The sequence below is a fragment of the Curcuma longa genome, chromosome 1 (genome assembly GCF_044706935.1).
Source record: "Curcuma longa cultivar G26 ecotype Majalengka, Jawa Barat chromosome 1, ITB_CL_G26_1.1, whole genome shotgun sequence".
Classification (NCBI taxonomy): domain Eukaryota; kingdom Viridiplantae; phylum Streptophyta; class Magnoliopsida; order Zingiberales; family Zingiberaceae; genus Curcuma; species Curcuma longa.
In genome coordinates, this window is record NC_133861.1 from 15880627 (window position 1) to 15908624 (window position 27998).

Consider the following 27998-nt stretch of genomic DNA (forward strand, 5'->3'; position numbering starts at 1 on the left):
TATGTTATTTTCTCGAAATTCCCTCAAAATTTTGTTCTCCACCCCGAACGCATCTCCATTTCCTGGAGTTGGGGTCGGAGAACAACCAGATTTGGTGCAGAGAAGGGGAGAGAGGTAGGCTGATCAAGGATCGAGAATGAGCGTCATCGATATCCTTACGCGGGTCGACGTGATCTGCAAGAAGTACGAGAAATACGACGTCGACAAGCTCAATGGCGACAATGTTTCCGGTGACGACGCCTTCGCCCGCCTTTATGCCTCCGTCGATTCGGACATCGAATCAGCCCTCCAGGTATCTCCCGTTCCTTCCTCCTTTTTCTTCTCCTTTTGTTGCATTTTGCTAGGGTTTGATCCGTAGCGGTTGATTTGGCGATCGCGCGACGCAGAAAGCGGAAGCAGCGTCCAGCGAAAAGAATCGGGCCGCAGTTGTGGCGTTGAATGCCGAGATCCGGCGCACAAAGGCGCGGTTGCTGGAGGAGATCCCGAAGCTGCAGCGGTTGGCCGTGAAGAAGGTGACACCTTTTTCTCTGATTCTATTTTGTCCTGTTGCGAATTATTTAAATTTGGCATATGCTTTGTTTTCGATTGTGTGACTTAAGATTATGTTAGCTTTGTAATTCCAAATGTTGTTCAAACAACAACATTTTGGTTCTGTTTTGCCCCTCATAGGAATAGGAAAGCAAGCCTGCAGAGAACACTCTGAGGTCATGCGCAATCAAACAGGTTTGACAGCATGACATATTAGTTGGTGCCTTTGAATGTTAGAATCTACTATCAAGTAAGATCCTTATATCCTGATTCTAAATAGTTGAGCTCAAGGTTGGTTGTTCTCTGTTGTTGTCATGTAAGAGATAAGAGTTATTTAAGATGTTCACAAGAATATAGTGATGGTATGTTATAACAATGAATTCCTTTGTGACCTGAGACTCAGTAGCTTGCTGTTCATTTTAAGATAGATGGAAAAGTAGAAAATATTCTTGGAGAAGCACCACAGGAAGATGCTGCTCCAAATAATGAACTTCAGTCAATTGATGTCAGAGATTACAGAGACTAGCTGATAAATGCATGACTGAACTTGCAAGGAAAAATAAGCAGTCGTTTGATGTTCTTTTCATATCGGAATTACTGCTGTTAGTCTGTAATGCTGAATTTAGGTGATGATATGCTTTGTAATTGTGGATTAGGAGTGAGATCACCAAACCATGTTAAATGATTTGTTAACGTTGTTTGTTTGTGTTGTCTATACTTCCGTTGCATACTCTTGACACAAACAACACACACGAGCACATGCGCAACTAAGTGTGTGGTATGAAAATTTTCAATTTAGGTGAACTGACCATTCACCCCTCTCCCTCTAGCTGCTCTTGTACCTCTATCCTCTGTCAAGCACACCATCTATTGATCCCACAAGAACTACTGGAGGGGCTAAAGAGATGAATACAACAACTGTATTGGAAACATAAATGTGAATGTTACCTAAATTGTATAGGCTACCATACTACAAGCTAGACATTTCATGATACATTATTGGAAAACATTTTGGTAGGTTAAGATGGGTAATTTAATATTTGAGATTTTTTCAGAAATTTCAATGATACAAACAGTATGTGACTCACAAACAGGAAATTTCAGTATCAAAATAGTGATATGAACATATGTATGTTACATAACCTTTGATGAGACCATAGCTGAGCTTCATATTTCTTTTCTTGTTATTTTTACCTTGCAAGAAGGTAGATCACAATATTTTTGTGCTAATAACGATTAACCTACATGGCCCATTGTTTGAAATGCAATTTGTTTTACACACAATACCAATGCATTGCACATTCATAATAGTCGGTTTTTCTTAAAATTGACTGTTTGCATCTTCCCATGAGTGTAACTGGACATCCATTAATATGTATTTAGAACATAGATAATCTGAAATAGATGACTTATTTCTGTAGAATTTGGTGTTTCTAATTTATTTCTAGTTCAGGTAAAAGGGCTGTCGAAAGAGGAACTTGTTACACGCAGTGACTTGGTGTCAGCTCTACCAGACAGGATTCAGTCAATTCCAGATGGGAGTTCAACTGGAGCAAAAACTGGCGGCTGGACAGCTTCGGGTTCTCGCACAGAGATTCGATTCGACACTACTTCAGGTTAACATAATCATATTCTGTGCATTTATTAGGTGTTTGTAAGAATACTTAAAGAAGGTATTAACTTAGAGAATATTAATCTGATATAGTCTGTGGATGTGCATTTGGCGCTTCTAGTTCTTATAGTTTGTCCTAGATACAGTGGCATGTTTGCAGTTTTGCTTCTTTTTTCTAGGCCATACAACATCAATATGTATGCAGTAACTTGGGCTAAATGAATATAGTCAAGAAAGGGATAAATCAAGTAGGCAAATACTGAGCCATGGAATAAACTATTCCTAGTTGCATTGGTTGTATGCTTCTGGAGATGGAAGTCCTTACAAGTTCCATTTTTCTAATATATAATGGAATACATTATTTTAGTAGTACTTGTATCATGATCTCTCGTTTTTTTTTTTTTTTGTAAATTGATTGGGATTTGATTATGTATTTGATTTGTCCCAGATGGAAGATTTGACAGTGAGTACTTTCAGCAGACTGAAGAATCAAACCAATTTAGGCAAGAGTATGAGATGCGCAAAATGAAACAAGTGATTTCTCTTCTTCCTTTATATTTGTATATGCCAGTGCATATGTTAAGGGTGGCAGTAGACATCTAGTCCATTGTGTTGCAATTCAAATTGCTAAGCTTTTATTGGTGATGGTTTATTTTTCCTGATTGTTGGTGTACTACCATTGTCTGCCATGAATAATTTCTTTCAGTGATTAGTATGTTAATCTGTATCAATCGTATATAAGTTTTCTTAAGTGAACATGTGTTCTCACCTGGAAAACTAGCTGTATATCACATCTTATGTTCAACGCAGATTGCTTATTATTTGAACTATCATCATCTTCTCCTTGAAATTACAAATCTCACTTGTGTATGTCTTGTTCTTCTTTGTGCTTTTAGATGATTTAATGATGTTCACATACTTCTGTTTCATTGATAGAGAAGATGCTTGCACCATCTGGAATACAAGCAGCTGTGTGCCTGCTTATACATGGCCAATTACTTCTTATTGATGAATCAAACGCCTTTTTCACAACCACTGAGCATTTTATATAAGAAATTGGGCACAAGCAGTGGTGTTCTGAAATGCACATGATGCTGTATTTTTATTGTTATTATTTTTTGCATTTGATTATTGTTCGTTTGTTGTTTGTCTTAGTCTTTTTACCTCTTTGTAGTATTAGTACATTATTGTATTTGAGGTCTTTTTTTCATTAACTGATGACTGCCCATAATTTAGAAACTCATTTACTGATCTGAAATTCAAAAGCATTCCGTATTTTAATTACATCATTGGAGAATTACACTTTATTTTATTTATCATGCATTTTTTGTTTCACTCCCTGGAAGCTGTGTTGTAAAATAAACTGTTTTTCATGGAAATAAATTTTTTCTGTTTCAAATAATTTTCATGCTCTTGCAATAGCAAACTTTATTAGCATAGTTTGGGACACTGTGCCAATTTCTATTAAAACCCCTATATTCCATCTTGATTTTTAAAATTTTGGTCCTAAGTTATTTTATATTTGTTAATTATCTATCAGATCTGGAGATGCTTTGGGTGCGACTACAAACTATAATATCTTTTTGCTCTGTCAATCAGTGGTGGTTTTATTATAACTAATTACTGCGGATGATCCATGGGTGATGTATATTTCAGGATCAAGGATTGGATATTATATCCGAAGGACTGGATACACTGAAAAACATGGCCCATGACATGAATGAAGTGAGGTTTTTATTTTGAGTTATTAAGTACTAAAAAGTGTGTATATATATATGCTTATTTTATTGTATTGGATTGGACAGGAATTGGACAGGCAAGTACCTCTGATGGATGAAATTGATGCAAAGGTTAGTTTTTTTTTTTTCTCTTCAAATATTATAGTTCTTTTTCACTAACTAATGAGATATTCAGATTTTGTTTGACTTACCGGTGAGATTGGACTACAGGTGGACAGGGCTACTTCTGACCTGAAGAATACTAATGTCAGACTTAAGCAGACTGTTACTCAGGTCCCTTCTAATTCCAGTTTGAGGAAACATTATCTATTCAGACAGATATTTGTTCAACCACCTATAGTTAAAAATTTCTAACAAGGAACTGTGATTTTCATTTTTTCAGCTTAGATCCAGTCGCAATTTTTGCATTGACATAATTTTGTTGTGCATTATTCTTGGTATTGCTGCTTATCTGTACAAGTAAGTTTCACTTCTAACCTGCAGTTTGTATACAGTCCTATTTATGGTTTATGGCCGGTGGACTGATTTAGTTGCCATCTTGAATCTGATTCCATAAATAGAATAACTGAGGTAAACAATACCATGGTTATGCATATCCCTGAGAACCTACTGATTTTTTCCCCCTTGAACCACGTCTCATTTAGTTAGGTGGATGAATTCCTACAATTAAAGAGTTCCTGAAGCCCTAACTAATTTGTTCTTTTTCTTTGCAGTGTACTAAAGAAATGAGATTCCAATGACATGATCAGTCTTCCATCTGATTGCGCATTTGTATTCCATCGGGCAAGAGATGTCGTGTTGTGTGTGTTCTGTTGCTACTTCATTCTAAAATTTTTGTTTCCAGTTTCTTGTGCTTTTGTTGTATTACCACAGAACAACTGAACTATATTTCATTTCCTGCTAACAGACTTGTATGAATGAATAATTTGCTATGGATATGATAATCAACAAATTATATTGTCGAAAAATTCAGTTTCTTTCGAGTTTATTACGTTTTTTCAAGGACGTTCTTTGTTTTGTATGCACTTTTTTTTTTTCAAAGGCTCCTAATGCTTTCGAAATGGCCAAAATGTCTTATGTTACTGAAAGTTAGCTCGGTTTGGGAAAAAGAAAATTTTAAAATTTTCATTTTAAATATGAAAACTAAATAAAAAATATATACCTTAATTTATTAAAAGAATAAAGTTGTTTTTTAAAAAATATTATTAATTATATATATAAATTTTGTAAGCCAAATTTAAAAAATTGAAGTTTTTATTTCTTAAAAAAAAATCGTGTGTGTGTGTGTTAGAAACTAATTATTAACATGATAACAGTTTGAATTTTAATTAGGAAAGCAATTGGTAAATGTGAAACTACAAGAGATGTTTCCCAAACTGTAAAAATTGTGGTTGCAAATTAAAACGACTGAAAATGTTTTCCATTTTATATGAAATATCAAATTTCGTTTTCTCGAAAAGGATTGTCCTCTTCAACAAAAACAAAAACATACAGACACACTCATAATAAAGAGAGTAAAATAAAAATAAAACCATTTGTTGCTACCCAGGATCGAACTGGGGGCCTTTAGTGTGTAAAACTAACGTGATAACCACTACACCATAGCAACTTTGATGCACAAGAAGATTTAACAGATTATAACACATAATCTTTTAACGATCTCATTTCACCACCACTCAATAATTCAAGTCTACCTAAGCTGTAGCCCGGGTCATTTTATTTTTATATGTAATTATTCATCCAATCAATCTTAAATTTTAAATTAAATATCAGAGACTTATATATATATATATATATATATATATAATTCTTATCATTAACCGATTGGGATCTTTTTATTTTTTATTAAAATTCTTTTTAGTTCAGGTACATTATAATTTCTGCCTCTCATATGTCACTGCCGGCGCACTTCTAAACCTAATTTCGACCTCCACAACCTTTTGACGACTCACTTAAAAATTTATCATAGTTCCAAGATTGTGACACCTACATCTACCACCACCTTGAAATGGAGGAATCCAAGCATGCCTGAAAAAGAGCCATAGAACTACTATTCGATATCCATCGAGAAAACGAGAGGGCTAATCAACTAACTATATATATGCTTTATTACGTGTTTAGCATAATATAATCCGTACAATTAATAATTGCATGGCCATTGCCCATTAATTAATGATAGTGATGACACACTAATTACTAAGGTGGAGATTCATAAGACGACAGGTGGAGTTGGAGCCTGCATGCATCGAAGAAGGTCACCCAACTCCACACCACACCAATCTAATCTCGTGCTGGTGGTTCACCTGCCAACATACTCAAAAAGTGAGCTTTCCTCCTTTCTAAACCTTTAATTCCTTCTTCCATATCTATATATCCGATCGTCCATCTATTCAAAGATCACTTGACTCGATCGATCGACACATTGTCAGCTTCTAGATGACCTCACACTCAATAATTCTTTCTTCTTTTTCAGTGAGTGATCGCTCACCACCAATAACCAATTGCAAGCTTTTTCCCTCCCTAGAAGTAAACATGAGTTCCTCATGCAACAACAACAGTGAGTGATTTTGAGAGCACACCTATTCCAAGAAACGTTGGTTGGTAGGTAAATCATAATTGGTGTATTATATTGCCTCGTTATCTCCTTATCTTCCATTATAGGATATGATGCCGATCAAATCTTCATGGATAAGTCAAATGATGTGGCTTCCTATCCTCCATCTACAGGATTGTATTATCTTTCCTTTCCTTGTTGCACATCCCTTTCAGGTTATCAAATGCAAATTTTCTTTTCTTTTCTTTTCCTATATTATTTAAGAAATAGGAAAACCAATCTTTCTTGTCGGCTGAAACAAGATTCCGTGATTTTCTTGTCTCCTTTTTTTCTCCTTTTCTGGCACAGCACAGAGCATTTGTTGCAGTTCATACCATTGTTTTCACAATATGCATTAAAATTTTGGCATGGCTCCATATTTATGACCCAAATGCTACTCAGATGTTCAGTATTCTTTATTCTCTGTGTCTTCAGTTTCTTTAAGGAGTTTATCAATAGCTTATATTTTGGTTACCTTAAATGGCAACTGGATATTAACTTCCTGTTTATACTCGCAGTTCAGTCAGTCTATATAAGTACTCTGAGCTTGAGATGCTATGGAATTGCTGGCCATCAATGAGAAAAATAAGCTCCCTGGAGAATTTCTCACACAAACAGTACTACTTTCATTTCAAAAAAATGAGAAAGGGGGAAAAAATAACACTAGTTTCAGTAGAGCTACAGATCATCTCCCTTATCTGACAGTATTTGAGTTAATCTACAAGATCAAAAGGAACCTTACACTGGCTAAGCTTCCACCTCAAATTGCAGCGTTTTATTTATCAACAACACTTTGTGTAACTCTTATGGTACCAAGACAGAGATTTCCAGGCGATGAGATCTTCTGATTTAACCTCGAGCTGGAAATTCTGAGCTCCAAATCTGGGCCTACAGATGAAGGAAGATGGTCTGTTTCTTGCTCTTGGATTGATGAATTCAGGTCTATTGTTGCAGTCTCAGAGGTCCTTCGGCTTGCCATGGTACAAAGAGATAATACTGGACCATGCACTTCTCCTCCTGAGTCAGTGTGGGGAGCTGCCTTGTCACGAGTTGCAACCTGCAGAGATGCAATGAGAGAAACGGCGGTTAGAACATATCAAGAAGCATGCTAGAACAAGATTGTTTGAACTACCACATCGAAGAGACTCGATCGACGCTTCTTTTTGTTGAGGCTGCTTTGCCTCAGGAAGTATTTCTGAGCATGGCTCGCCACTTGTGTGGGAGTTCTGGTGGTGACGAAGTTCCTCGAGATCCCTCTCCAATCTCCTTTTCCAAGCTTCTCTAGCCCCGCCAGGAATTGCCTGTGCTCTTCCTCAGTCCACGAAAGCCCTATCCAATTCAAAGAGAGAGAAAAAAAATCTTGTGTCACTAGGAAGGATCTTATGATGAGAGAAGGTCGTGTGGTGTTTCACAGTTCCTGATGGCTCACCTTTCTTCCTCTCTTGTTTTCTGCCATCAGGACCATCAGAGAGATAGCCATTAGCCATCTTCTCAGCAGCCTCATCCACTGAGCCAAGAGAAGAAGTCGATGAAGAAGGGGAAGAGGAAAGGGCAAAAGGATGAGTGCAGGAGAGGCAGTCCATGCTGAAGCTTTTCTTGAGAGGGGAAGCCAAACGAAGCTCAACCCCAAATAGCTTCACTCCACCTCCTTCAGCCATGCCTCTCGTGCTGCTGCTGCTGCAACACGTCCTGGAGTTGTGGCCATTATGGCCACAATGAGAGCATTTCCTCACCATTCTGATTTCTGAACCTGCACAAGCTCAATCCAGCAGCTAGCTAATCTGTGTATGTATATATACCAAATGGGAGATGGCTAGGGCTGCTCGTTTGTGGAGAGGCTTAGATTGGGTGGGTGTGTCACCATAAAGGACACACAAATTTCAAGGATCTAATTAATATACTAGTTATAGCCAAAAATCTAGCAGCTCACTTTTTATGAGAATTACAGAGCACCCTATTTTTGGCAAAAGATGACAAATCTAATCTCTTGACCTTCTTGAAATCAAATCTAAGCCTCAAGTTGATGGCAGTGATCATTGAAACTATTTTTTGAAGGTCATTGCTTTTGTCAGCCAGCTTTCTCAAATGTTTTAATATCATTAGGATTTGGGTGGATTCTATTTGGCGTGATTAGCTTAATTACTTCCACTAGCACCTAATCCTGAACCTGTGTGTAATATATAATAATATGATCGAAGCAAACATGCTCCATAAGTTTCAACTACATAAAAAAAGTTGAAATAAATGAAAGCATTAATTTGCCATTGCTACTACATCCATTGTACATGCTCCTTTTGGAAACACAGATGACGCACTATTCTATTTAGTTAGTTGAGCCTTTCATCATTGAGCTGCATCAAGAAGGTTTGATTGATTATGATATTCTAAATTTTATTTTCTTTAATATATCAACGAATTTCACTTGCTTACAGTTATGCCTAACCTTTTTAAACTATTTTAATTTTATCCGATTAATAAGATATTTTCCATTTAGATTTGTAAAAAGTAAGCTTATATATAGTTTTTTTGTTGTTGTTGTTTTGTTGAAACCGGAAGCACAAGATCTTATAATTATATAATTAATTATTCTTCTTAACGACGGTTACATTTACGCAATAGTCAACATTTAATTACCAAACCACACTTTTTTATAATTGATAATTATTAAAAAAAACATCATTATAATATGTTTTATAATTAAAATATTTTATTTTAATAGCATAAGCAGATTTATAAATCAGCTTTCACTTAAAAAAATGAATTGTGTTTTGGTGACTGATTTATCATCTTTTCATGTTTGATGAATGGTTATATTCAGGCCGTGTTTTGAATATTAGGCGTAAAGAAACTTCTACAAACTGCGTATTTAGCTTCCTTTTTTATTTTGAAATGTAGTTTTCCTCTTCTCTTCTTTCTTTATAAAAGTCAGGTTCAAATTTGAATCATGAATCCGGAAAGAAAGCGTTGGTTACGCCATTGGATTACAGTGTTTAATTTGTCCCAATATTTCCATCTAGAATCAGTCATACAAGTGGCCATTTCTATTTCATTTCCTTTCACGGATTCCTGTAAAAGCTGCATCGACATTATTAGAAGGCATTGACTCAGGGTAAAGGAAAAGTTCTGACATGCAAAGAGCGGAAACTAACAGCCCAATAGGTGTTGTTGCTACAATGTTCTTCTGATGTGTAATTGTGAATACATGTTCCAACATATCAGCTAACATGACAGACATCTTCATAAATGTGGAATCAACCGACTAATTCTATTTATTATTATTATTTTTTTAAGATTGTACTAAATATATCCAGTGCATTAGGGCAGTGTGGCCTACTGTTCAATGAACGAGTAGGATAAATAAAGACGTAGTTTAACTACGTAGAAGTAGTCATGAATGAATAAATGAATGAATGAAAAAATAACACCTTGAGCGAGGGAGAAAATCTGGAATAAAAGTAAAGACAAGATGATATATATATGGCAAGCGTTACTTGGCCCATGCGACAGCGTCGATCTCCGCTTGAGCACTTCTATACAGCTCTAATCTCTTTGCAAGTGAAATTCTACGTTCCATAATTGCAGGGTCTTCGTCCAGTAACTTTCCTAGTTGCTTTCCCTGTAAAAAAACAAAACAAAAAAAAAAACGTGATTCTTCCCTAATATTTTCAATAAGGTAAAAACTGCATGATCACTAATAGAGCTGCTTTATTCCTCCACGGGAAAGAACTAGTCCCTAGTCCCATTGAGTGAGGAAAACCGAAAATATGCAATATGTACTATTCTCCTCTACAGGGAGAATTGAACTAAAAAAAGGAGGATTACAGATCTCTCTGAGTGAATTATTATGATTTGGAGCTTAAATATTTTTCCAAAACATTATAGCAAGATTCTATATTTAAATATCTTGATGTCTCTTTAAATTCTTCCTTCATGATTTGAAAACCTTTTTGAAAAATAATCTGTTATTTGAAAATCATTTGTGCTGATTTGAATATTAGAAAAATAATGAACTAAAAGACAAACATACGGGAAAGGTTATCATGTCTCAAGGTGACAATCATATTCAATAAAGATATCCAAAAATGTGAAACACGTAACCTTAAAAAATTAAAAAGATAGTCAAAATGATTAAAAAGTTCAAGAATTTGCATACTTACCTCTCTTTTCCCTATATCAGTAAAGAAAAGATCAAGCAAGGAGCGCTTAGCCTCGCGTACTTGGCAGTAAACAATAGATTTAGGTATGGAATTCCGCAAGCTTGCACATACCATATTCACATAAGCCAGAACAGTAGATCCTGCCAGCAAGAGTAGGATGAATAAAATGCAGGATATTTCTTGTTCAAGTATATTTACAATTTCCAGGAACTATGAAGAAAAAAGCGACCAAATTCATCATGGAATTTTCAGGCATCATACAATGGCAGACTCAAAAACATATCATGTCATTCTAGTGATAGTAGTAGTAATCAAGACGTGTAGGTAACAGTATTGCAGATTGGTAATTGCAGATTGGTAATTTCAGAAACAAAATGACAACTTACCTACACGTCTGAGGTATGAATCATTGTATCTATCAAAAAGGGAGTGAGTTGGATTTCCACCCTTCTCAACATCCTGAGGAAGCTTCCTGAAGAAATCTACAGTTAGATAACTGCATTCCATGTCGACCAGCTTTAGAGTTGCTTTCTTGCTTTCTTCTCTCATTCTCTCCAAAGACTCAACGGCAGCATTCCCGACCTCAACTCTCAAAGTAGGGTATTGCTTTAATTCCTGAAGAATACTATAATCATTCTCGGGTTCACTAGTTTTTTCTAGTACTGAATGGATATAATATTTTGCAATATATGAGACATGAAATAGACAAAATATTCTAAGTTACATTAGCAAACTAAGAACTAGAAGTGTTAATTGGGCTGGGCTGTCCATGGCCGAGCTTGATCTGACACAGTTTGTGTTGTGCCCAACACAAAGGTTGACGAAATTAGACTAGGCCAAATGGTTGACTGCAAAAGGTACACAAAGATCTGTTGATGAGATTTCTTCACATAAGTTCAGTGCAGAATTGTAGAATATAACAATGTTGATTGTTGAATAGTCAATCAAATACCTCCTTCACTGTCTTAACTAGGTCTGATTTTAGACACCGCTGTTATTTATTGACCAGCAAATTTGCTCATACTCACACAATTCAGCGTGGAGTAGAGGCATTTGTAATGGAAAATAACATAAAAATTGTATGGGATCTTTGTAAGAATTAATACTAGCATGAAGGCATTACAGCAGGCCATGTAATGTCATCAATAGTATCAGTGATGACTCATGCTATTTCTACTTCTAATAAAAACCATCAAACTCTTTTAAGCTGAAAAAGCAGGCTTCAATTCAAAGAATAAAATTATGATAATGAAAAGAAAACACTAATAGGAGCAGCTGCAGCCTACACTAAGCATAAAAAACTCCAGAAATCAAAGTTCATCTTAGCTGAGAATGTAAGACCTACTAAGGTTTCACTGATAGCCTTGTGGACTAGATCCTTCAATATAGAATGGACCTGCAATTATGAGAACAAGTGGGATTAGTAAATGGGGATTGCTTTCTCAACACACAAAGAAATATATTTATTTAATATAACTAAAAGTGATTCACAAGATCTGGTTATTAGAAGCTATATAGTCTAACATGGGATAAGATTCATCTAGCTGAACTCAAATGTTTTGCTGTTGTAGTACAGTAAAAGTCATCGATGTTGTGATGATTATATTTCATCTAGCAAAGGCATTTCACAACATTGAGTGGGACTCACTACAAGTCGGGAAAAATCTGATTCAATGGATATCCTATTTCACTGCAATCTGATTCCACAAAAAGTTCAGCTTATTATGGTTTTGGGTCAATTGAATTCACAGGTCAAAAATAGTGTATTTGAATCTTAGCTTAGAGATGGATATGTAGGAAATACCAATTAACTAGACTTGACCGAGATTTAATTATATAAATATATTGTTTACACAAAATTTAATTGCATGCAACAAAAATCATAGTGATAAAATAATAATAGTAAAAGAGTACCATTTAAAAAGTAAGAATCTTATGGATTTAATCTTGGAGACTATTGCACTGTACAACTATTATGTTGATATTTTACATGTTTGGATTTATAATGATATTGCAGCAAGTAGTTATTTTGATATCTTTAGTCATGGTTTGTTATCTTACAAATTAATATTTTCTATACTAAACATTTTTTTTTGTATTAACATTGTTGTGTTTTTGATGGTGACAAAAAACTGATACCGAAACAACCCCAACTATAGTTAGGTCAAATCTACTATAAGTTTTGGCACAATTTTGGGTCAATTTTTCTTGATCTCAAAAACTTAGGTTGAATGACTTTTGAACGAGAATCAACTTAACCCAATCCATACTCAACCCGAGAGCTTGCTGTTCAGGCATTTGAAGGTTAACTGAATCAAATGCCTTTCATAGACAACTATGTCAAAAGTGTTGCAAATGGTTCTTTTGGGAAGTACTCATGCTTTCCCCAGTATATAATAAAAGCATTGACAAACCCAAGAGGAATCCAGGATGGGCCAAGCCCCACTAACATTTGTATTCTATTAGAAAGTCGTAACTAGATCCTCCAAAATATTTATACAACCATTTAACAAGATGATTATGTGACTCTGTGTTAATGCCATTACTATTATCCTCTTCTTTGTGCTACTAGAAGAACTTAATTGAGCAAAAAAGCCATCTCCTTTCCATTACTGAATATGGATTGATTAAATTTTTAAATCATCTCCCATTTGCAGTTAGATTTAGACTGGCTTCTATGTTTGTATTTGATGTATAGAACATCTATACAGGTGAAGTCATCGATTCCAGCTGACCAATGCTACAGAAAATTACATTTCAAATGCCCCTGAGCAATGGGATGAATCCAAGAAAAGTTCATTTCAAAGCATAATTAGTCTATACAGAAACTATGTATAACTAAGGGTTATATTCCACATCAATGACTCATCTTCCAAGTAACGAGAGCCTAAGTTGACCACTGTAATATGTATGTGTGTATCTTAGTGATGTGTTTCTACCGTACAATACATATGAAACAGATCTTATTAATAACTCATACCCACACAACAAACAATGCAGTGTAGTCATGAATGAGAATTAATCCATTAAAACTTTGAAGATTTTCACATTGCAGATGACTAGAAGTGCAAATGTTAATTAAGTCATGTAATACCGCATCAACAGCTGATTCTGCTGGGCCTCTTATTGAAATTAGTGAAGATTCAATAAGGCGACGATATCCTTGCTCAGGAGCAATCAAGTGAGGCTGGTATCCATCAGCCTCAGTGATGATTTTTCTTACATTCTCCATTGAAAGATGCTTGTCAAACTGTAACCTTTTTAGAGCAGCTGGTAGTTGACTGTCAAAGACATTATGGATCTTCTCACCACCAGGACGCCTATCAGAAAGAAGTTAATATAAGAGAAAGCATTGATTGGATTCATCAATAATGAGCTTTAGTGCTAGAATTAGCATTATAATGAATCTCTAATTTGTTTTGATGAATAATAACAGTCATAGAGGAAAGTATTATGGGAGAGAATCTATAATTTTTTTGCATTACTCACACACATGTATTTCCAATTCAAAATTAGCATTATAAATTAATAAATAATTCAATGTTTAAGTGCTAGAATTTAAAATAATATGCTTCAAAGCTTGTTTCTACTTACACGCCATCAAGGTGTTCCTTGTAGATTGAATCAAAAGTGCGACAAATTTCCATGATTGAGTACAATTTTCCCTACAATAAAATAATGATTTTTTAAAAGTTAATCAAAGCAAACTAGAATCATGCAAAAGAAGTGGCATAGAAAAGAATTTGATATGTAAAATAGCAACCTTAAGAAGTTTGACATTAATTTGACAGTGTGGCAATGAATAATTAGCACTCCAGTAAATATAGACCAAACTTTGATATGAAACTCTGTTATCCGTAAGTATTTTGTCTGTCAACAACAAAATGTTTTTTTATACATATGATATGACAATCATGTGTTTGGGTTTGAGCTAAGAAGAAGATTCAAATATGATTCAGGAAATAACTAAGTATTATTACATGCAACATGGCATTCAAGGAACCAGCTCTTTGTGTGGAAATTTTGACATAAAAGCCAGAATAACATGCTAATGAATTGACAAGAAATCTGCTATTCTTGCATTTGGTCCTTATATCCCAACTCTCTTTTAGGGTTAAAAACTAGTGTTATCTAGATAAGAAAAATCAAGTCTAAGCTTTATATTATGGTTTGAAATATAGCGTCAAGCTGGGTGAAACAGTCAAAACATACCATTTTAGTAATATGTAAACCTGATCTTGATCAGCAGAGGTAATCTCTCATGTGTCATCCATATCGATCATGCTAATATCATATTGTGCCAACACTTGACATACTTTATGCTTCAGTATATGTAAAAATGAATTCAAACAATAATTTTTTATGCATTCTTTTTTAAAATTCTAATTCCATTGACTATCTACTAGCTATAAAAATATCTTAAAAGTAAACAATTTAAATAGAAGAAAAATAATAGGAGTAGAAGGAATAAAATTTATATAAACACATTTTTTGACACGTACCAAGGGATCATGAGCAAAGATCATTTTTAATTGATATAACTTATTAAAAGAGAAAAGTTTAGGTTAAAGAGAAATTTATCTGAATTCATCTCAACATGCTTGTATTTTAATGATTATCTAATTTCTATAGCCTTGTTTTTAGAAGTAAATAAACAAAGTGAAAGAAAGGAATAAACTAAATTTTAAATCATCTCGGTATGCTTCGAGTGTCAACACAACAGTGTTACCCAGGTCATAGTGGTGTCAAAATGCACCTATTGGGTCAGGCATGACCTGAGCCTGGCCATCTTGTTTGGTTCATGTCAGCCATGACCCATGACTACACCAAGCTATGTCCAACATTTATTTTTAAATAAAATAATAAAAAACTAAAAATATATTAAAAATAAGAAAAACTAAAAAAAATAGAAAAAAAATCAGACAGGTATAAAAAAACAAAAGGCCCAAACCTCTATATCATCATACCATTTCGACTGGTAACCAAATCTCCAATACCAAACAATATTGTGAACATTGCTTTATATTATGTTATAGACATGTTTTTATTACTGACTTTCCACAGACACTAGTAATTTCCCCTTTAGGGTTAAATCCACTGATTCCATATTAGGAACAATAAGCTTTACACTGGAAGTATTGGTCTTTAGCTGCTGAATACAACTAATAAAATGAGCCTAAAAATAATATTTGTAAAAAATCAGTAAACATAAGAAATCCATATACACTTCAAAATCATAAAGTAAGATCAATGAGCTTAAGAAACACTTACACCAGTATCAACAGCAATAGGTTTCCCCAGACGGCCGAGTTCCATTTCAAGCTCAGTAATGGTTTTACTTATAAGAGATTGGATGCCCGGAATCCGAGACTTGATAACTTGTTCCAAATGCTACAAAGGTAACAAAAGTAATTACAGTCTTTGTAGAACAGTTCATTATATCGTCAACAAAAATGCTGCCATCTATTGTCAGCAAAGGTAACTTTGATAAAGACTTGTATTGTAAAATCAGACACATTGCATCAATGGACTGAAAACATGCCATGCAAAAATTTCAAGAATTGACAACAAATACTACCTTTGAAAGCATTTTAGCCAAATGCTCTGAGCCCATTCTATGAGCAAGATGCTTGTATTCTGGTGTATTGGCAAAGTACTCACGTTCTCTATGCCTGGCAGCAATCATGTCAACATTCTTGTTAATGTCAGCTTGTGATCGATTAACAACACCAATCCATGGAAATTGCATCTTGTATGACTTTCCTTCCAGTATCTACAAAATTCAAAAAAATTTAGAAACACCTTCCAATGTATAAATACTTCGGGCAGAAAAGAAATAATCAAACTGCTTGCACTTTCTTTAGATAACTTTTTTATAAAGGAATCTTTCTTTTTTAAGACAACAAACTGATTGCAGTTTTAAGCAGCAGAAAAAGAGAGATCTTCTTCATAACTGAGAGGAAGCATAAATAGTTAATACTCACCACATATGTGCATCTTTGAACTTCCAATGAAGATCAATTTCTAAGTTTAATTGATAACCATTTGCAAAAAACTTAAGCTATTAGAAAATGATCCATTTAAAATTTTCATGTTCTTAACACCCCCTCTCATGTGTGACTAAGCAAACTAGATATGGCTAGCCCAAGCCATTTTGGCTCAATTGGGTATGTACTCTTTTAAGTGCCAACAATGGAGGAATTAAAACATGGAACTCTGCTCAGATACCATATTGCTAGATTTGCTTAGTGACTATTCAAGTCAAAAGATGTAGCTATTAGGAAAAGACCCTATCCATCCTTTGTTGTAATTTAAAAGAAAAAAGAAAATTAGAACCTTAGATTTCTGGGTTGACTACCTTTTTCACATTAGGTTCTATGCTGATACTTAATCAAGTTATCACATACTCCAGATAAATAATACCAAAGGTTATTTTGGTAAATTCCTATGAAATCAAGTTCCATTTCTTCTTCCTCCAAAAGTAAGATTCAAGATTTAGTTCTCAAGGTTCTGTTGCTTTTAGACAACTAAAATTGTTTTATTTTAAAAATTAATTGAAAATAAGACAGAAGAAAATAATCTTACGTCAACTGCATCAGTGCCCTTGTCCATAAGATCAATTTTAGTAAGCACACCAAATGTCCTCTCCCCTAGATTCAAATAGTGAGAAATGAAGCATTAATTGGATGACTATGGCAATGAAAAGCTGAAAATCAACTTTCTTCCACCTCTAGAGTGAACATACTTTAGAAATTAGCAACATTCCTGTCTTTCAATAGATGGATAACACTAGCATACAAGATTTGCACCTCCACAAACATAAAGAAATTCTCTTTAATAGCAAACACCAAAAGAAAACAACCAACATGTTGGTGAAAGAAATTCTGAGAAAGCTGATTGCTCTAGTATCATCTCCAACAATTTTGTTACAGAATGAATGAGTACACACAAGCTGATTAGCATTAGTTTTACAAATAAAACACGAAATGAGATGGAAAAGAAGAAACATTCTCAACGAAGAAAAGTTTTACATGTGTATAAACCACAAACCAGCTGTCTATGACATGGTTTAACTTGCCATTAAACTTTATTGATAGATTTCATAGGATATCAAAACATGAAAAAGGGATGAACAATTGCAACAGTAATAGTGGCATGCAGATGCTATGATTGACTAGTTGCAATTTACATGGAACAGGCACCTACCATTGTACAGAAAATGGATACAAAATGTATATCCTGCTTTGTTTATGTAGAATTTTATAGAAGAAAGCAAGGGGTCATTTGCATAAAAATTTTCTAATGAAATCTGAGCATCTAGTCATTTGACAAGGATTTTGTCCTTTACATGCCATGCCATTTAATTGGCTAGGATTTATCATATTTGGACTAGATAATAAAAATTGGTAGCAGTTGTATTTCCTTGGCTTACAGTATCATTCCATCCATTGCTTTCACTTTCATACTAATCATTTACAAAATTATAACAAATTGCAATCATTCATTCACATACAAAAAATTAACTTCAGCTTTGATAAATATTAATGCAAGGCTTAACAGTTTACCAAGTTTAACAGGCCCCTCTAAATGAGGGAGCTGTTCATATAGTTGTTGCAGTGAATCTTTTGAACCAATATAAAACCATGTGAAACAAATTCAAGTTCTTATCATTCTTCGCAACTAAGCTGAATCATCCATGCCAACTATGGGAATAGTATTTAATTAACATAGTAAACATGTTTCCAATGATCAGGAGAAGCGAAAGAAATATCGTTCAAATATATTTTAACATAGAAGAACTTATCCAAAGTCCACGCAGAAAAAACACCTTGGCAAGAAAAGGTAAATGCACAAGTACCGCCAATTATTTTTCCATGGGAGTAAGAGCACTTACCCTTAGGATCCACTTCACGAGATATCTTAATTGCATCAGATGTAGCCAGATCCTGATTGGCTGGAGAAATTGCAAGAATTATTGAATTAGGCTGCAAATAAAGACTTTCAATCAAAATCACTTGGAATTATCACTTATCCGTTGTATAAAACATAAAAACTCAGAACAATTACGATTTCAAGTTGTTATTTAAGTAATTGATCAAGCGAAGATGAAACAGGGCTAGTTTTCAAAAAAAAAAACTAAACTGGAAACATGAACTTAAATGAGTGGCTTTGTAAAATGAGATAATTAAAAGGGAAATAGGTTTAGACATTGTTGTTATAGAGATTGATAAGTATCACATTTTGCAATTTATATTCATTGAATGGCACCTTCTCGATATATGCGCGAACCATATTCTCAATATCAGCCACAATGCTCTCAGGTTGACCATCTGCAAACTCAAAATTAGACTGATATTGCATTTTACATTAAAACAAGATAAAAATGCATTTTTAGCACAGTAAGAAATGACCTACCAACTGCTACCTTTGTTAGTCCAGGAAGATCAACTAGTGTCAAGTTTACAACTGTTAATTTAGAGAGAATTAGGACAAAAAAGAGAAAAATATAAGTGATTCACTATATATGCAGGTTAAATGATGGCTAAAATCATACAATATATAAGACTATGCAAAAGCAAATTATGAATGCAATGCACAGATAATTTAAATCGAGATGCATATTAACCATGGACGTATATAAAATAGGATTCTGTTGAATGGATTATAATATGTTTGCAGACCAGGTTTCTATAACCCCAAAGCCTAACACTATAATAGTAAATAACAATGTAGGATAGTATCATTTCTAACACTACCCTTCAAGTATGCCATACCTATCAAATCCAACATGTCTCAATAAACATACAATTATTCATCTGACAAATGCATTTAGCATTATTTTGTACATAGGGATGATGTGTGTGTGCCTATAGCTTAAAAGTTAGTTGGCAAATCTGCAGCATTAACATCGTCTCACCATTAGGAGAAGATATACTAAGATGAATTGGAACGGAGGAGATTGCCTTTGAACGCCCAGTTTCTCTATCTGTTTCATCTTCAATTTCCTTCCGAACTTGAGCTGCATAAGAATTTTCAATTTGCACATTGAGACAATAGATATCAAGTGACAACTAAAAAAATGAGATGCACAACAAAAATAAAGATAATACAGGTTATGTTTAAAAAGTCATCATCCAAACATATGACAACCAAAATTCATTAAGACTAAGCCGGATACATCAAGGAAAAAACAAACTGGTTCGTTTTCTCAGAAATTACCAAAGTCTGTGAACCTTTTCTTTGGAAGATGCATAAACTCTGCATACTCTCTTCCTTCATCAATTTTATGAAGTTGCAAAACAAGAGGGCGACGAGTAACAATTCCTATAAAGGCAGATGGCATAAGTTGACAAATAAAAGGATTAAATAAGTGTTTAATAAACTATAGTAAATTTGGCCTTGAAAATCACCTGAGCCCCTAGGCAAAAAGTCCTTTCCAACTACGCTTTCCAATACTGAAGACTTACCTGAGCTCTTTAAAAGCAAACAGACAATGAGAGTATGTGTATATTATCAGATATATAGTTGCAAAAACAAAAAGAAACGTAGCCACTAGTTCACGATTCTACTGAAACTTTTTTATGCAAGTAAAAAAGGTAAACGATCAATCTATATTTACACTGCAGTGTACTTACTTCCCAACAATATACGAATCACAAACTGAGTCAACGGCAATTTGAGATTGCCAAAGGATCATATTTTTGGAACCAAGAAATTGCTATTTATTTATATCTGAATCCTTCTGCAATAGCCGAGATAAAAGACAGAGCACCGATGTAGTAGGGTGAGAACTCGCATTATAACTCGCGTATAATGCACGTAAAACTTCAGAATTTGAGCGGCCAAATAATAGAGATAGAATATTGGGGGCATGAAATAGAATAGAAAAGATCGCAAAACCAAATGACTTTATGAAAAAGAAGATGATATTTAAGAAACTTAATCACGATACATTACGTGTAGCAAACAGAATTCAATGCTGCAAGTTTGGAGAGAGAAAACCATAGAGAATTGCAGAATGCACGATCTAGGCTAATAGGCGAGACCTTTCCACTAAAATCCAGGAAAACAAAACTTCAGTAAAGCAAGACCCTCTAAAATCAGAAAAGCCCTCAGCCATACATACAGAAGAAAAGCCAGATCGACTAAGGAGGTGATACCTGCCCTCCTACGACAGCGATCGCCGGCAGCGCGTCCCACAGGGTCGGCAAGGAGCTCTCCTCCCCGTGATCCCCGAGGGCGGTGCAAGCCCTCTGGATGTTGTTCACCAAAGAAATCAAGTTCTCCATTATCTGTCTCTCTCCCTGCAATGGAGATCGAATGCTGTCGCAGATGAGCCAGGATCAGATCGGGGCAAGTGATTGCAACCGAAGACGAAGAACAGAAGGACGAAAGAAGCGGGGAAGGAAGGGCGATAGGGAAGCCTGCCTCCGATATTTGATATCCCTCTTGAACGGGTCCGGGAACAGTTAAGTATTATTATTATTATTTTAAATTTCGTTTCGGATAATATTATTTTAACAAAACATTTAATGCTTCATTTTCATTTAATGCTTCATTTTCTTTTCATATAGCGCAACTTAATGAAGTGCACCATTTTATACTGAAAACAACAATAGTAGAATTAAAATAGAACATAAAACCTCTTCTGGGGAGAACCACTCCTGCGGCTGCCAAAACTATATCATCAATGTAGGAAGAAGGTATACATAATATGGAGCAGCCTGTGAAGCCAACAGTGCTATCAAGGGAAGATGCTTCTTAACAAATTGCCATATCTTATATTTAATTGTTAAAAGATCACAATATTCAAAAATGTTCAAATTAGCATGGATGATTTCGAACTAGTAGCACGAGAGAGAGAGGACAAATGTCGAATCCAAGTGGTCGCCACCGAGCGGAGACAGGTGAAAATAAAATAGAGCAAATCAAAGAACATGTTTAAACTTTTACATCTATTTCCATCATATCAGACGGTTAAAATCAAATAAAGAAAATCAAAGAATTTTTCCCATCCTTTTTTCCTTTCAGGTAAGGAGAAAGATAATAATTTAATTTCTTTTCTTCTTATTTCCTTCCAATAAATATAATACAATACACTGCCCGCTGGATCGATGCTTCTCGAGTGTCAAATATAACATGAAAGGTTAGAATGACTTGGAAACCCCATCTGCACATCATATTCTTTCAAAGCCAAATAAAACAAGAAAATGACAGCAAACGAAAATTACAGTCATGAAACTTACTATATATAGCATTGGAAACTTCAGTCAAAATACAGGCAAAGCGACCAAATGCAGAGGGAGTTAAACATGCGAAAGATGAGTCCACAAGCATTAGACAAGCAAAACTTGCATGCTGCATATTAAACATCGTGCTGACGGGTAAGCAAATGCTGGGCGACAATTACTTTTTCCCTCGGAGTTTTGTCCCGAGCACCCTTTCCAGCTTGATAATTATCTGTTGGTTTGGAATAGCCTTTCCAGACTCATATTCTTGGATAACTTGGGGCTTCTCGTTGATTAGCTGATACAAATAGGAGTGGCTCAGTTGGATATGCCAGAAACAATCAAACAACATGGTAGCTAAAAACACAAATGGGAATGCATTCCGTAAAATGGAGGCTGAAAGAGAAGATGCGTACCTGTGCAAGTTGAGCCTGGGTAAACTTCTTTTCAAGTCGAGCTTGCATGATATTCTTCTTCAGTTCAGTTGATACTCGCTCATCTTGTTGAATAGGATAAAAAGGTTAGGACATGGAATTGTATAGTAAGCTGTTGGATATGGCAACTCAGGGTAAGATTTATGGAATGTGGCCACTGTTTACATTTACTTTTGAAAAACGCTATTATTGAGCACACCATGCTCACATATTACAAACTGGAACAAAAGAAGTAAGCACATCTTACACCTTCAACGATTTGTTTACTAGGGCAGGTTTGAATTAATACGAGTGAAGGCAAAGAAACAAGGGGAAAAAACATTCTATAGAAGAAGAAGGAAGTATACAATGGAAATTTAGTAGAAAGTAGTGAAATGACTATAGAAGATCCCTGAAAACCTACGTATGTGTTGCAGGAGGATTTAATCATAGTTTGTTTGGATCAATATCAGCAACAATCGATCTTGATTTATTTTCCCCCAGGAAATTAAAATTTCACAAAGATTAAAGAGAAATTAAAATCAATCAATCAATCAATGAAATTAGCTAGAAACTAGTGTGTTTACAATAGAAAATTGATAGAATTCGTTGAAATTTGATCAAATAGAAAGGAAGAACCAATGAAATCGATTAAATTTTGATAAATTGAGATAAATTTGAAAAGATTGACCATTCTAGTGTTCCTTTTAATCCCAGCTTGGATCCTTAGAGATCTCAAGGAGAGTTTTATTTCCCTCTAAAATTGCCTCGTGTTTCCACAACTAGAGATTCAGCACACCAAAAGAACAACAATCATTCATCCAACTTTTTTATCACTCGCTAGACTCAACCCCTTATTTATCTTTCCCTCGCCCACTATTAATTGAGCATGGTTATCATGAATCAAGAGACTACTAGGGATTGAAAGGGAACACCATAATCTCTCAATGATCTCTATTGAACAAGAAACTACCTTCAACTAAAAAATAGCTACGGACCCAACTACAACCTATAGCATTAAATATTAAACATAAACACTCTTACCAATATAATGCTATTTAGTAATTTATACTAAAAATATGATTATATTGATGGTTCTAATTTATTTTTAGTATTCATCAGTTTTATACTAATAAATATGACATTATTAGTATATTGGATTAATAATAGCATATACAATGATATATAATAGATATTCTTTAAGATTTACGAATATATTATAATCTCATATATAAAATTGTATTTTTTAATCTTTCTCATTTTTTTCGACTGATTCCAATTTTATTGTTCCTACCAATCTCATATGACTGTATTTGGATTCTTTGACTATCCAGTCCTATGCTCATATAGATTTTGGCAACTATGAATCTAGTGCTGAGAGCAGAGAGGAGAAACTTAATGATGGAAGTAAAGATTATAGGTGCTGGCCAGGTATAAATTGAGTGATACATACACTACCATGCCAATCTAGCAACTTGGGTTAAGCCTAGTCAACATATGGTTGCATTGTCTTATTTTAATTGGCTTCTCAGAATGAATGAAAACAGAAACTGTCATGTGAAAAGAACGCATGCAATTTAGACCAAAAAATCACTAATGTATCTTTTAGGTGGGGCATGAATCTGAAAGTTTATTTATAGAAGTAAAAGAAATTCAATACAAAGGTAAAGGATTAATGGTTGTTTTATTTAAAATTTTAATTTCAGTTGGCAAATTATTCCTAAGCTGCAAAATTAAACAAAGAAACGATGCACCTTAAAGAAGGGGCAAATGGTCTGACTATATGGCATCAACAATAAGGAAAAAGTTGTTGCATGTTTCAATTAGAGTTCTAGAAACTGGAAATTTTCAAATTTAATAATTTTTATAATATCATGTCCGTAAATGATGGAATGTCTAACAAATTAGCTTATACCCACACATATATCCAACCGTATAACAGGAAACAATTCAATCTAATGATTAATGATGAAAAACAGATCATCTATAATTTAAATTATAGCTTTGAAAGATACCTCCAACTTCTAATGTAACATACTTCTTAGGATTTAGAATTGAAGTTCCTCTGAACAGGAATAGAATGAATAAACTATATATGATTAATCAGAACCAGGTTAATTGCAAACCGTGTGAAACAAGTGAACAAAAAAATTGAAAATTTTCTTTAATCATGTGAACATAGGGATTGTAATTTTTGCACAAGTAGCAGTTAAAAAGATTGAACATGAAATAGCATTACTTGAAGCACTTGGCATTGTAAAGTGAGCATGAAATGATAACAGAGTTGATTAAGCATGGTCCTCCATTGTAGTTAATTACAGTACATCCAACAGCTTCTTAAACTTGCAATAAAATACATGAGTAGAAAAAGATTTAATAAAAATTTAAAAAGTCATGCCTTTCTGAGGCTGAAAAGAGTATGCAAAAGTAAGACATGCTTGTGAGCCAAAAAAAGCCCACCCGCATGGGCACTTAACTATTAAGTTATTATTGGACAAAAAATCAAAGTACAATAAAAAATAGATGTTCAAAAACCAAATAATTCTGTGACAGAGTGAGACTTAATATCTCTGTTCATTCATAACTTAGCATGTGCAAATGACTTGAAGCACAATGGAACATTAGAAAAGTGAAAATCAGTGTCAAAACCAAGAAACAAAAAAAAAAGGAAAAAAAAATGCAATTAACATGGTTCCCTATCTACCAAGTGATAGGGCATACTTACACAATGTAGCAATGTCCGGTCATATAATGGAAACGATGCATGGAGTTTCACATTTTACTTGAAGGGAAATAGGAGGGAAAAGATTATATATACATATATATTCTTCTTTTGTTATTTTCTAGGAAGAAGATGATAAGACTTAAGAGGAAGGAATTTCATTCCATTCAATTCCTCCATTTTATTTTTGACCAAATTGGGCATGATTGGAGGAAAATAAAATTAAATCTCAAATACATGCAATATAAATAACAGTATTTCTCCCTTCCAATTCTTCCTTTTGATTTTGACCAAGTAAACAAGATGGGTCGAAAAGACAGAAAGTAAGATAAATGTTTCTTACCTCTCACATAAACATATGTAAAATGTGTGCGCACTTATGTGTAAAATATGACTACGTGCGTCTGTACAAAATATGTGCCTGCGCGTGTAAGAAAATTTTGCTTGATTGGGTTTCAGCTTAAAAATTTTCTCATATTTCGGTTGGTTTGGCTTGAATTTCTCTACTAAACTGTAAACCGAATTGTGTCCATCCTAGCCCCTCCCAACGACTGACTGCGATAAAAAACCTGGATTGCACTACAAACGAGATCCAATACAGAGATAAAGAAAATAGCAAACCTACCGGACTACAAACGAAACACTTTCAAGGATAATGATCCAACAAAGCAAACAAAACAGAGAAACTCACGAGTAAGATTCTCTGTTTCCTCGTCAAGTTTCTTTGTGTTTAGGGACGTGCTGCTAGAAGAAGCCTTGTTCAAACCAGCATTAACTGCAACATAACGTCCAACAAAATCACCAACACTCACACACCCAATTAAAAATATCAAATAGATCTCCCTCTCACGCTGGGAAACAGAGTGGGGAAAAGAGATCGCGGAGTAAATCAATAAGAACGGAGGCATACACTTCTTGACGGTCTCGATCTCAGCACCGCTGCGACGGGCGGCGTTGACGGCCTTCTCGTCCTTCTTTGCGGCGGCGGTGGGAGCCTTCTTGCGGAGCACGACGGGCTCCCAGTCTTGGGAGATCGGTCCATTCCCTGCCATCGATCCAATCTTCGCCCTCGTTAGCGACTGAGAAAGATTAGGGTTACGAAGAAGAACCGATGAAAATGGAGAATTGTCGCAGATTTCTGCCATCGATTTATAGCCCCGTGAGTTCGATTGGGCTTCCTTCCGAATTTTGTATTGGGCCATAAGATAGATAAGCTAGAGGCCCATATGATATCTCAAAGCCCGCTTCAGGTATGATGCATGACGTCACATTAGACCTTAAAAAAATAGGAAAGTTAAATATAAGTATTCTAAATTTTATGGTTTTTTTCCCCTGATTTTGTTATTTATATTTTTTAATTTATGGGTTGGGCTCGGCATGCAAGTTGCATGCTAAAAACGTTTTGCCATTAAATTGTTGGTGGAGTGATGCTTTCAAGTCATCTGTCTTTGTCTTCTACTTGGTCCTCTTCAAACTAATTTTATAGCTTCAAATGTAATAAGTTAGATCTCGTAAAGATTGCAGCATTAACCCACATATTAGTAAATTACGTCACTATTTGTTATTTATGATTATTTAATTATTAACTATCCTCAATATTTTTTTAAAATATATATATATTTGGCATAGTTTAACAATCTAAACATACTTTAACAATTTATTTATATATGGAAGAAGGTATGTAACATTTTAAAAATAAATATTTTTACAATTTTTTTTAAAGCTCCACGCCTAATATTTCATGCTCTACGTACTATTAGTATTTTACTTAAAAATTATAATTTATTTGAAATAATGTTTTTATATTATTTTTTATTCACCTTGTCTATATATTTTTCTCTGTGCTAGACCTAGAAGACCACCCTCTTCTCTTGCTTCCTTCCCACCTCGGCCGGCTCCTCTTCCAAGAAGCCATGGAGAAGCGCAGGCCCAGCGAGGCGAAGTCCTTTGGCCATGATTTCCAAGGTCGCGTGCTGCACATCTTGCTTCTCTCTTTGTTTTGCGCGTTCCATTTCTGCAATTTGTTGGGTGGACCTTTAACTGCTCGATTCGTGCAGAGGTGAGCAGTATCGAGTGGGAATTCGTGGACATGTCCGAGGAGGAGGAAGACCTTATTCACAGGATGTATAGACTCGTCGGAGACAGGTAATTAACGCTCTCTCCTTCCCTGTAAGCTTTCATTCGTCGGCCTCCTTTCGAGTTTTACTAGTCGCCTAAAAACTGTTTGTTCCATGGCCCCTTTGTCTCTTACTAGTCCCTCTTGTGCTATCTCCATTGAGATTCAACTGTCACACAGGTGCACCTTTGTAACAACTCTTATCCACAAAAACCCTAGAAAGCAAACACATGAATGCTTTGATTACCCACCTCTGTTTTACTGCAGCGAGGCATGCATGTTAACTTTTGATTCTTCAGAACACTAAAATGAATGCACGCTGAGTGTGTTTAGGTGGGCATTGATAGCTGGGCGAATCCCTGGGCGAACACCAGAGGCGATCGAACGGTTCTGGATAATGAATTACGAACCTTGTTTTGCTGAAAGAAGGCTGAAGAGGAGTAAGAGAGCATGAAGTTTCTGCTCTGCACAGATGTTCAGTAGAAATGATATAATAATCTGTTCCTGGTGCTCTTTATCAGTAACTAAATTTACTACGTTAGCCATGTGTTCTGCCAGATCCAGAGTTGGATTGTTTCTCCTGATCAAAATGGCATAAATGAGTCAACTTTATGTTGGATAATCTATTTGTAAGGCAACCATTAATCCTATGTAATTAACTAAAGATAACGTTTTAGGGGATCATAAATGAGTCAACTTGGATGCAAATTAGTAGGTATTCGTATTATTTGCAGTTGCCCATAAAAGATAGCCCTACGATCTCATTTATGCTTGTGATGGTTCTTTGGTCCCCATATCAATAATTTTGTCCAGGGTACATTTATTTATGTTCTTGTCATTCGTACACTGACATGATCGAGGCCTTGTTTTTTGTTGAGGGAATACATAAA

General features: G+C 34.9%; 5 protein-coding genes and 1 non-coding gene across 10 annotated transcripts; 2 read left to right on the forward strand and 4 right to left on the reverse strand.

The window, feature by feature from the left end:
• The first annotated feature begins 34 nt into the window (after window positions 1–34).
• Window positions 35–4836, forward strand: LOC141836869 (syntaxin-71-like). Of its 2 annotated transcripts, XM_074724340.1 has the most exons (9): window positions 35–292; window positions 387–512; window positions 1982–2144; window positions 2589–2674; window positions 3797–3865; window positions 3946–3990; window positions 4090–4152; window positions 4262–4338; window positions 4593–4836. In XM_074724340.1, exons 1-9 carry the CDS (start codon window positions 137–139, stop codon window positions 4606–4608), a joined length of 801 nt encoding a protein of 266 aa, XP_074580441.1. In that variant the 5' UTR covers window positions 35–136; the 3' UTR covers window positions 4609–4836. The 2 variants fall into 2 exon arrangements, with proteins under 2 accessions (XP_074580441.1, XP_074580449.1); XM_074724348.1 differs by lacking the exon at window positions 4262–4338.
• A 579-nt stretch (window positions 4837–5415) lies between these two features.
• TRNAV-UAC (transfer RNA valine (anticodon UAC)) lies at window positions 5416–5488 on the reverse strand. The gene has a single exon. It is a non-coding gene; the product is annotated as a tRNA-Val (tRNA).
• A 1586-nt stretch (window positions 5489–7074) lies between these two features.
• On the reverse strand, window positions 7075–8317 carry LOC141846920 (transcription factor MYBS3-like). Of its 2 annotated transcripts, none has more exons than XM_074734953.1 (3): window positions 7902–8317; window positions 7608–7801; window positions 7075–7529 (listed from the first exon to the last, which is right to left on the reverse strand). In XM_074734953.1, the coding sequence occupies exons 1-3, from the start codon at window positions 8206–8208 to the stop codon at window positions 7248–7250; spliced, it is 783 nt and encodes a 260-aa protein (XP_074591054.1). In that variant the 5' UTR covers window positions 8209–8317; the 3' UTR covers window positions 7075–7247. The 2 variants fall into 2 exon arrangements, with proteins under 2 accessions (XP_074591054.1, XP_074591049.1); XM_074734948.1 differs by having other exon boundaries at window positions 7605–7801; window positions 7902–8316.
• Window positions 8318–9959: 1642 nt separating this feature from the next.
• LOC141814136 (dynamin-related protein 5A-like) lies at window positions 9960–20947 on the reverse strand. 3 transcript variants are annotated; one of them, XM_074702106.1, is made up of 16 exons: window positions 20790–20947; window positions 20040–20103; window positions 19849–19953; window positions 19547–19648; window positions 19045–19095; window positions 18898–18959; window positions 18524–18614; window positions 17215–17279; window positions 16208–16402; window positions 15901–16020; window positions 14224–14294; window positions 13724–13949; window positions 11975–12007; window positions 11016–11244; window positions 10630–10769; window positions 9960–10088 (listed from the first exon to the last, which is right to left on the reverse strand). In XM_074702106.1, the coding sequence occupies exons 1-16, from the start codon at window positions 20916–20918 to the stop codon at window positions 9960–9962; spliced, it is 1812 nt and encodes a 603-aa protein (XP_074558207.1). In that variant the 5' UTR covers window positions 20919–20947. The 3 variants fall into 3 exon arrangements, with proteins under 3 accessions (XP_074558207.1, XP_074558201.1, XP_074558210.1); XM_074702100.1 differs by having other exon boundaries at window positions 11975–12025; XM_074702109.1 differs by lacking the exon at window positions 19045–19095 and having other exon boundaries at window positions 11975–12025.
• A 909-nt stretch (window positions 20948–21856) lies between these two features.
• LOC141842095 (multiprotein-bridging factor 1b-like) lies at window positions 21857–26107 on the reverse strand. The gene is made up of 4 exons (XM_074730313.1): window positions 25903–26107; window positions 25684–25767; window positions 22274–22356; window positions 21857–22155 (listed from the first exon to the last, which is right to left on the reverse strand). The coding sequence occupies exons 1-4, from the start codon at window positions 26042–26044 to the stop codon at window positions 22036–22038; spliced, it is 429 nt and encodes a 142-aa protein (XP_074586414.1). The 5' UTR covers window positions 26045–26107; the 3' UTR covers window positions 21857–22035.
• A 763-nt stretch (window positions 26108–26870) lies between these two features.
• LOC141814161 (transcription factor CPC-like) lies at window positions 26871–27955 on the forward strand. The gene is made up of 3 exons (XM_074702118.1): window positions 26871–26957; window positions 27050–27137; window positions 27442–27955. The coding sequence occupies exons 1-3, from the start codon at window positions 26906–26908 to the stop codon at window positions 27560–27562; spliced, it is 261 nt and encodes an 86-aa protein (XP_074558219.1). The 5' UTR covers window positions 26871–26905; the 3' UTR covers window positions 27563–27955.
• The last annotated feature ends 43 nt before the right edge of the window (window positions 27956–27998 follow it).